The sequence below is a fragment of the Aegilops tauschii genome, chromosome 5 (assembly GCF_002575655.3).
Source record: "Aegilops tauschii subsp. strangulata cultivar AL8/78 chromosome 5, Aet v6.0, whole genome shotgun sequence".
NCBI classification, from domain to species: domain Eukaryota; kingdom Viridiplantae; phylum Streptophyta; class Magnoliopsida; order Poales; family Poaceae; genus Aegilops; species Aegilops tauschii.
The window spans coordinates 419,883,724-419,893,213 of NC_053039.3; the positions used below are offsets into that span (position 1 = coordinate 419,883,724).

General features: G+C 48.3%; 1 protein-coding gene across 1 annotated transcript; it reads right to left on the bottom strand.

Annotated features, from left to right (window-relative positions):
- Nucleotides 1–289: 289 nt before the first annotated feature.
- Nucleotides 290–7,604, bottom strand: LOC109731670 (flowering time control protein FPA). The gene is made up of 7 exons (XM_020290843.4): nucleotides 7,080–7,604; nucleotides 5,855–6,097; nucleotides 5,675–5,749; nucleotides 4,817–5,583; nucleotides 4,146–4,734; nucleotides 3,459–4,028; nucleotides 290–644 (listed from the first exon to the last, which is right to left on the bottom strand). The coding sequence occupies exons 1-6, from the start codon at nucleotides 7,434–7,436 to the stop codon at nucleotides 3,477–3,479; spliced, it is 2,583 nt and encodes an 860-aa protein (XP_020146432.1). The 5' UTR covers nucleotides 7,437–7,604; the 3' UTR covers nucleotides 290–644; nucleotides 3,459–3,476.
- Nucleotides 7,605–9,490: the final 1,886 nt, after the last annotated feature.

Consider the following 9,490-nt stretch of genomic DNA (forward strand, 5'->3'; position numbering starts at 1 on the left):
CACGACCAGTTCATCAATACCCCCCCCCCCCCTCCCGCGACGCACTACTAACTTAAAATATGAATCTACAGTAATCTCTTCCCTGTTTCTTGCAAACCAACAAAGATTAACAGATGAACCTATAACTTCAACCAGTCCCAGAGATATTAGTTTAAAACATAAGTCAACCATAATATATTTCCTTGTTTTTGCAGACCAACGAAATTGGGCTGAGGAACCTATAACGGAAGGAACCTATAGCTTCGAACCCATTTAGCAAAAGAAAAAAGCAAAGTCACACATGAACTCATAACAAGAACAAGTTTTAATCCATGTCAAAACCGAGAAAACCAAACAAGTACCACATGTCATGCCAAGGAGGCCGCATAGACAAACAGACGCTCATAATGTTCAAAGCTGAAAATATCTGACACCTAAAAAGCAGTACACGAATGCAAAAATGAGATATTTGAGTTTTCCCTTTCGGGACAGTCTGAGGCAGGGAAGCTACTAGTGCAGTTGACGCTTGATTGTCTGTCCCTCTCCGGGTAGGTAGCAACCGATTCCACGTCAGGGTGAAGATAGATAACCGCCAGCGCACCACCATGGGCCGAGATTCTGTTCCGCTGCAGGCGAGGAGATCGAGCAAGCCGTCGAGAGAGTACCTACACATCACACGTTTCCGTCAGATACAAGTTGTCATACGTGTGTTTTGTTCAGGTAGAGTCACACACATCGGAATAATACGATGCTCGTTTGTACGAGCAAAGATCAGAGACACGTAGCCGGAGGCTTCGCCGTACTACCATGTACTCGCTGAATCAACTTATAATAAAATAATTACTACTCCCTCGGTCTCATAATATAAACATTTTTGACGCATAATATAAGAGTGTTTTTAACACTGTAATAAAATAATTACTACTCCCTCGGTCTCGTAATATAAAAAACATTTTTAACGAATAATATAAGAGTGTTTTTTACACTAGACGGCGGAGAGAATGCGTAGTTTGTGCGCCTACGTAGCACCGTCATTTTATTTTATTTGGCAAAGAAAAGTCAGCACGTGGCTTTGCGTAACCGTATGCGTTATTTTATTTGGCAAAGAAAAGTCAGCACGTGGCTTTGCGTAACCGTATGCGTTAAGCGGGATCGGAGGTAAGCCGAGAATCTGGGAGGCAAAATCGGTTGGACTGACAGCGAGCTTTTCCTCCGGACAGAAGAGTAGAGCTGACAGACGATAACCTACTGTTCAGACGATAAGTTACTGTAACTTTTTCCTGTTGTCAGCGCCCCTTGATGATACAGTGATCTGTAACCGGCATCTGGTGCCAGTTATTTTTTACAGCAGTTCTGATGTTCTATTATCGGCGCGCCTGCTCCTTTTCCCGTTTAAAAAGCAAACATATTCTACTAACTACTCCACAGTGGGGAAATCAGTTGAGGTGAAGTGCCGTTGCAACCACCACGTGCATATCATAATTCTGAGTATGAAACAGACGGCACGCTGAGAGAGAAATAGGACAAGCATAACAGATGGGGAGAGGCAGACAGAGGGAAGGAGAGACAGGATGAGGTTAGAAGTTTATACTAAAGCGTCCTCGTTACGATTTGGTGCGTCGTGTGGCAGGACATTTGCAAGGCACGTATAGAGTACTTAAAAAAGGAAGAGCACCTACTCAACGAGAGCCATGTTACCTTACTCCCTCTGTCTCAGTAATATAAGATTGTTTTTGACCCAGTGTCGTGTTAAAAACGCTCTTATATTATAATATTATAGGATGATGAAGGCGAAGGGAGTAGCATGGCCGTCCCACTGCACCACGTGCTACCCAAAGGTTGTTCCGTGGTAAGATTTATGTGCAAGGTTGAACGCAACTGGTTCGTTACTGCATCTTGCAAGTTTCCCAAGTACGTACTTACTAATAAAACCTGTACCGCCCAGGATTAAGAGGTTGAGAGCGTACCAAACTATTGCAGGCCGTCTTTCAACTGATATATTTTTGGTGCACGAGAGCATCTGGCGGAATGAAGAGACGTTGCTTTGAGCGAATAAGGATCGACTTCCACAAGCCAACGAATCCAACAGAAGGGAAGGAGAGGATGCGTGTCCTAAATGCCAGTGGCCATCGCCACGCAGCAGCGCCCCCAGGAGCAAATCTGAACTACGTATTTGGACGGCTCGTTCTGCTCAAGAAAACAACAGTCGCAAAATTGAGCGGACGTGTGCTCCGATTTAAACGACGCAACTACAAATGTGTGAGAATGAATCCGGCATTTCCAAGAAAACGACGCAACTACAGATGTGGGAGAATGAATCCGGCGTTTCCAAGAAAGCGCGCACAAGAATTCTGGCGCTTCATATAATGGACAGAAGACTATGAAGCTATGCACTGTCTTGTTCCCCCCAAATAGAAGATCATTCGCACATTCTGCAGGAGCTAGGGCTTCGCACAGCCCTTTCGCACCCATCACTGTGTATTTCGAATGTTTCTCGGGCTAAGACGATCCTGATGGCCCCAGCTAGGGGGCAACGTATGCTACCTGAGGTTTCGCAGGGATGAGGCATCAGCAGTGTCCGCGAAGGAAAGCAAAGCACCATGCCGAAATTGTCTCATCGTAGCATGAGAAACGTATAGTCTCGATGTGCCACGAGAACTGCAGACTTGCAACTTGCATGCAAGTGAATAATGGTTTTTTGCTTTGTTTCAAATCACCAGTTTGGATTCAATAAGGCCGGCCATTACATGAAAGATGTTCATACATTTATATCTATATATATCAATCAAAAAACTAATAATGCCTCTACCAAGCTATGTAACATTCTACCATGACTCTTAAACTACTGCAGTCAAAACTACAACAGACCCTATGTAGAACAGAACTCCATAATTCAATCAAGATAGAATACGCGGATATCAATTTATTATGCAAGCAACAAATATCAACAGATAATGCACATAAGACTATTAAGCTAATCAAAAGGATACATGTGTGAATTTGTTAGATAAACTTTAGTATCTAAGCCACTAGTTCCGATCCGCTTAATTGCACCCACATTGCACAACCACATACCCACCACGCACATGATGCAACATTCATCTGCAGCACCTATCCTAATCTATACCATGACTTGTTAATTAATTATATGATAGCTGCAAGGTTTTCTGTTGGTCTATATTAGTGGAATCAGGTTATACTAGGTGTGACTTCTGTCTCACATTCTAAGTTTTATGGTTAGTTTAGCACTATCCAGGATGATTGGCAGTTATCAATATTTCAGGTAACAACCGCAATTGTTTAACTTCTGTCAATTATTATATTCCTTACCAAACATCCCAAGAAACTTATGCTCCTTGATTTATCCGTGCAAAAATGCGTTTGATCCTCTAAAGTTAGCTAAATCTATTACCATATCCACAATTTTAGCAGAAAAGATATAGCAAACAAAATAACACAAGGTGCAGAGGTGAGCTTACCTGAAGCAGTACTAAATATCAAGATTGGTTTCCAGATCCACGTTGTAGCTGCAGCAGTAAATTGTGAGCAAACTGGAGGGTTGCCTGGTACTTCTTGTTCTTATCCGCCTCTTCAGTAGCTTGAGCAGAACCAGAAGCAACATTTTGTTGCTGTTGTACCTGAGAGGAGAAATCCGGGTTTACCCTATCAGTGGGGAATGACGTTGACTGATGGAGCTGTGCCAAATTCCCCATCTGGTTATTTGCTGCCAATGGTCCATCATTCATTTGGTGTGCGGGAGGGACTGGTAGGTTGGTATTGCTGGACTGGAAGTTAGACTGGCTAACTGTTCCTAAGGAACTGTAATTGTTTTGAGGAGCGTAATAGTGTTCTGGTTGATACTGCTGCTGTGTAGGGAGAGCAGACAAGGGTCCTTGTGTAGGGAGAGGAGGTGGTGGAGGCAAGCTTAAGGTAACCTCAGGGTTGTAAGCAGTATGTATTGGGTGCTGCTCCTGAGCACCAACCATGCCCCCATAGCTTGCTGGAGCTTGCCTGCCGAACTGCTGACCGGATTGCTGAAGATTACCCACCTGCTCAAAGCATAAATAAGAGGTCAGTGTTAGATTTTCATCTTTCCATACGATAGGAAAAGTAGATGCATCATGCAACAGTGTTGCCACAGGTCTTCCTGTGGAGCTCGGGGTTACCTGACTATTTGCTGGAACCGATGACTGCACATTTGGCATAAGTTTGGCTAATGTGGCCATAATATCAGGCTTGAGTGACTGTCCTTGCTGTCCTGCTATTTGGCTCATGGGGAAGCTTGATACACCTGACTGAACTGCTTCCTCACGTAAAGACCCCCGATAATCAGCATCCTGATGATGGTTGCCATTAGCAGAGCCCATATTGTAATTTCTTTGCATCGCTAGCATGGTATCACCACCATCATAATAAGCTTGTGACTCTGGTCCAGTCAGTACAGGTCTCTGGACAGCAGCATTGGACATCTGTGGAATGTGCAGTACCACGCCATAAAGGCGCTCTGGACCATCAACTTGCAGAACATTCGTCAGGAAATCCGATGGCGGGACCAAAAACAAAGTGGTTCCTGCATCAACCTTAACAACCCCTGCGCGACTTTTTGAGCCCAAGTACCGCAGAAATTCAGTGTAAGACACAAAATCATCTTCACTGTCTGGTAAGAAGAAGACAATTTCAAAACCCGAAGCATCTCCATAGTGTTTTGCCAGCATATCTAATCCTGTTCTAGCGGAGATATTAACAATGTCCGGTCTGCAAAGAGAAGTGGAACATATGCAAGGTCAGTAAACTATACAAGAAACTTTAGAAAAAAGTTGAAGTGGTTTGTACTCACAAAGGTATCTCAATGCCCCTCCTTATAGGCAAGCAGCGAGCACGACAAACAGGAGATCCACCTTTGGCAATACTTCCACGCCAGAAGTGCCCAAGGGATGACGTTTGGTGTACCGTGCCCTGGATCCGAATAACAGAGCTAAAGCTCTCATCAGCAACCGGCTGAAGACCCTCACTGCCTGCCCTTACATGGTAAGGGTCCATGCCAGCATCCAACCTCACCCTTTTGGCTTCTCTCGGATCAAGCGCATTATGAGCAGAATGTCCAGTCAACAAAGATGAGCCAGCTTCAGGTGCTGGAAGGATACCACCAGTGATTGGCATTGCACCATAGTCCAAGTATCTTGATCTTCCACGTCGAGGATCATACCCTTGTGATGTGCCATGACTACTGCAACCAGCACCAAAATAATCAGGTGCGGCATATGGACCATCATTGTACATCTCTGATCTAGGGAACCCAGCAGGCGGTGTTAGGCTATCAAGTTTACTGGGTGCAAGCCCGCTGCTGGAGAAAAGAACATGAATCCTTGTATCATTGAAAAGACGCCCATCTAGAAGATTCTTAGCATTAGAAGCTCCTTCAATGGTTGCAAACTCCACAAAAGCATACTGCCTTTCTGGAAAAACCTTGATATTTGTAACCACACCATGTGCTGCCATAGCCCGCCTTAGTGCCTCCTCGTTAACTTTATGTGTATTGGGTAAACCCACCCAGAGAACATTGGTAGGATTTTTTGCCTCTCTCATTCGTACTCCAGCAGAACCCTGACAAACAGAACATGATATGACAGTAAGCAACCCGCAGATCAAAGAGGCCAGTACAACAGCAAGAACCAAGAGAAGTAATCAGCAGTACCTTTGCATGTCCAACTCCCATTTCACCGGGTGGCAATGATCCTCTACTGTTGAAGTTGCCTGCTTCCGACCGTTCCTATCCAAATCAGTACAAATAACTAAATAATAAGACAGCGTTCCTTCAAAAACTGCAGCCTAGAAGTACTATTCACAAACTCAGTCAACAATAATAGATGCATACCGCTCTGCCTCTGGACCTCTGGAAATCAACACACAATTCCTTGCCCCCTAAATCTGCCCCATTCAAGGCTCTATGGGCAGAAATGGCATCTTCCAGTTTCTCAAAGTCGATGTATGCAGAAGTTTGATCATGGGAGAATGCAACACCTTCAATCTTCCCAAACTTTTGAAACTCCTCCTCTACCTCCTGCTTTGAAATAGAAGGACTAATTCCTCCAACCCATAGGTTCCTAACAGCTCTAGCCTGTAAAAACCAATCAACAAACACAAGTAAGCATCATGAGGGCATAAATCTTTACACAACACCAGCATAGCAATTTCACCCTAGAACAAGGAACAATCACCAATCTAGGACTATTTCTGTACCTACTTATAAAGAATAATGTTCAAAAAAGCGAAAGGCCACAGCTTAGAGCAACGGGCGCTTAAGCGCGGTTTAAGCGCGCTTGAGCGTTTTTTAAAACTTGGCCAGAATTTGACTGTTTTGAATAGTATGCACAGGAAAATAGGAAACATGGCACATGGGTAGTTGAAGTAGCATCTAAAATGCACTTCACAACATAGCAAATACACACAGCAAGCAAAATGACAACTAAAATGCAGTTCAGTTCAAATAGACATAGCCAAATGCAGATCATGTAGCCATGATTTGGCCAGAACCTGAAGGAAACAGCTCCCGAACAGACCCTAGTAATAAGATAAATGACATACTGCCATCATTGCACAAGCAGCTAAGCAGAAGCAGTTCAAAAACAGCCAAATTCTGGCCAAAATTTTAAAATACGCTTAATCTACCCTTTAGAGCATCTCCACCCAGCCCCCCAGGACGCCCCCCCCCCAGAGGCCTTTTTTAGCGCCGGCAGTGAAAAATTACCCCAGTCACGCCCCCACAATCTCGTTTTTCGCCGGATTTGGTCCGGCAATCCCAACCCAAACCCAGGGAGCCGGCGCTATTATTTACACGCAGCAGGCCCACTGTCAGCCTCCCACTCCCCCTCTCCTCTCTCTCTTGCATGCAACAGGCCCACCCACGTGCATGCCTCCAGCTCGCCCACTGTCATCTCCCTCCTTTTCCTCTCATCTCTCTTGTCTTTTATTGTTGGGTGGGGGCACCGAAGTCCTAATTACCTGGAAATTCACATCGCACTGCAGCCAGATCCCGGGGGTATCCAAGGCGGGAGCGGATCCGAGTGGGGGAAGGAGGAGGGAGGGGGGTGAGAAGTTACCGGCCGGGCGAACTCGACCCGGATGAAGGCGCCCTTGACCTTGGACCCGCGGAGCGCCTCGAGGGCGGCCCGGGACTCGGCGACGGAGCGGAAGAGGACGAACGCGTAGCTGCGTGAGCCGGCGCGCGTGACGGCGCAGTCGAGCGCCTCGTGCGGGGCGAAGGCCGCCATGACGTCGTCCTCGCCCGCGTGCGCAGGCAGGTTGCCGACCCACAGCGCGTTCGTCTCGTGGGCGGCCCCTGGCGCGGCGGCGGCTGCGGCTGCGGCCCCGTCGCCGGAGGGCTCCGACTCCTTCGGCGGGGAGGCCGACGGCCTGGCGGCCTCGGAGGGCCCCGCGGGCGGCGGCTCCGACGACATCGGCGGCGGCGGGGATCAGGGCAGGGGGAGATCGCCGGGGGCTAGGGTTAGGTTGCGGGGATTTGGGCTGTGATGGGGAACGGACGGGGTGTGGCCGTGTGGGGAACCGGCCCGCGGGTCGGTTCGGTATATACCGCGGTCCGCGGGCGGGGCAGGGACGGCTGCGCGCCTGCGCCGAGTCCGTGGGCGGCACCGCTTCTATCCCTGCTCCGACATCCACACACGGCACCTATTCCCATCACCGCTCGAAAAAAAAACAGTGCTGCTATACACACGATGAGCGGTGGACGATATGTGAACGACAATGCAGATCAGCTCGTCCATGCACAACACTGAAGTGAAGCAGACGGCTGGATTTGGCTGTCGTTCCCTTGTCGTGCAGGGACTGTCGTCTGTATAGTAGTTTCGGAAAAAAAAAGGAAAACGTTTCAAAACACTGGGATGATTTTTATTGACTTTGTAAGGCCAACTCCAACACGCGCCCCATCCGCTTGGGGTAAACGGATAAAACAGGCCTCCCAACGTGCTGCCGCAAACGGACCGTCGTCCGTTTTTTGTCCGCTTTCAACCCATTCCCAGCCCAAGTTTGGCTGAGTTTGCGGTCGAACGGACACGCGCGGACGACGCGTGGCGCCTGCCCATGTCCTCCCTGGCCCGCCCGTCGGGGAGACAAACCCCCCTTTTTCTATCCCCTCCCCCTCCTCCAGCCGCACCACCGCCACTCTCCTCCCTCCTCGCTGCCGCCATTGCTGTTGTGCAGCTCGGCCGCGCATTGGCCCCAACCCCTGACGCATCCCGTGTTCCCTCGACCCCCCGAGCTACCCAACCACGACCACCTTATTTGCGCTCCCGACGGGCGGATTTGGAGCGGATCCGGCCGGACTTGAGCTCCGCCCAGCTGCCGGAGGCCGTGTCGTGCCATGGACTGGCCCGGCACCGGGACGGAAGGCCCCGGCAAGGCCGCATGCAGGTACTGACTCCGCCTCTAGCCGCTTGGATCTACACCGTCGGCGGTTCGCCGACAGATACACGAACGGCCGTCGGTTGGGCTCGGTGCTGGCCTAAAAGCTTGTCGGCGCACCGTTGCCACTCATTAAGTGCGATGACTGCCCAAAGAACGTCTTGCACCGCTTCTTTACAACGCCGGAACATCCCGGATGGGTGTTCATCAAGTGCTCAACCGATGGGGTATGTGCTACTTAGCTTCGGTTGTGCCTCAGATTCGACTAGTTGTTCTAATGTAGGATCGAAAGTAGGTCTAGAGGGGGGTGATTAGACTAGACCAAATAAAAATCTAACATTTTTCCCAATTTTAAGTCTTGCCAGATTTTAACAACTTAGCACAAGTCAAGCAATCAACCTACACATGTAATTCTAAGAGTATAGCAGCGGTATGTAAATCATTGCATATGAAGGTAAAGGAAGGGGTTTGGAGTGACAAACGCAATGTAGACACGGAGATTTTTGGCGTGGTTCCGATAGGTGGTGCTATCGTACATCCACGTTGATAGAGACTTCAACCCACTAAGGGTAACGGTTGCGCGAGTCCACGGAGGGCTCCACCCACGAAGGGTCCACGAAGAAGCAACATTGTCTATCCCACCATGGCCATCGCCCACGAAGGACTTGCCTCACTTTGGTAGATCTTCACGAAGTAGGTAATCTCCTTGCCCTTACAAACTCCTTGGTTCAACTCCACGATCTTGGTGGAGGCTCCCAAGTGACACCTAACCAATCTAGGAGACACCACTCTCCAAACGTAATAGATGGTGTGTTGATGATGAACACATTGCTCTTATGCTTCAAATGATAGTCTCCCCAACACTCAACTCTCACGGATTTGGCTATGGTGGAAAGATGATTTGAGTGGAAAGCAACTTGGGGAAGGCTAGAGATCAAGATTCTACTGGTTGGATTGGAATGTCCTGGTCTCAACACACGAGTAGGTGGTTCTCTCTCAAAAAATGAGTGCTGGAAGTGTAGGCACGTTCTGATGGCTCTCTCTCTCTGATGGAGAGGATGGTGGAGGGGTACATATAGCCTCCACACAAAAT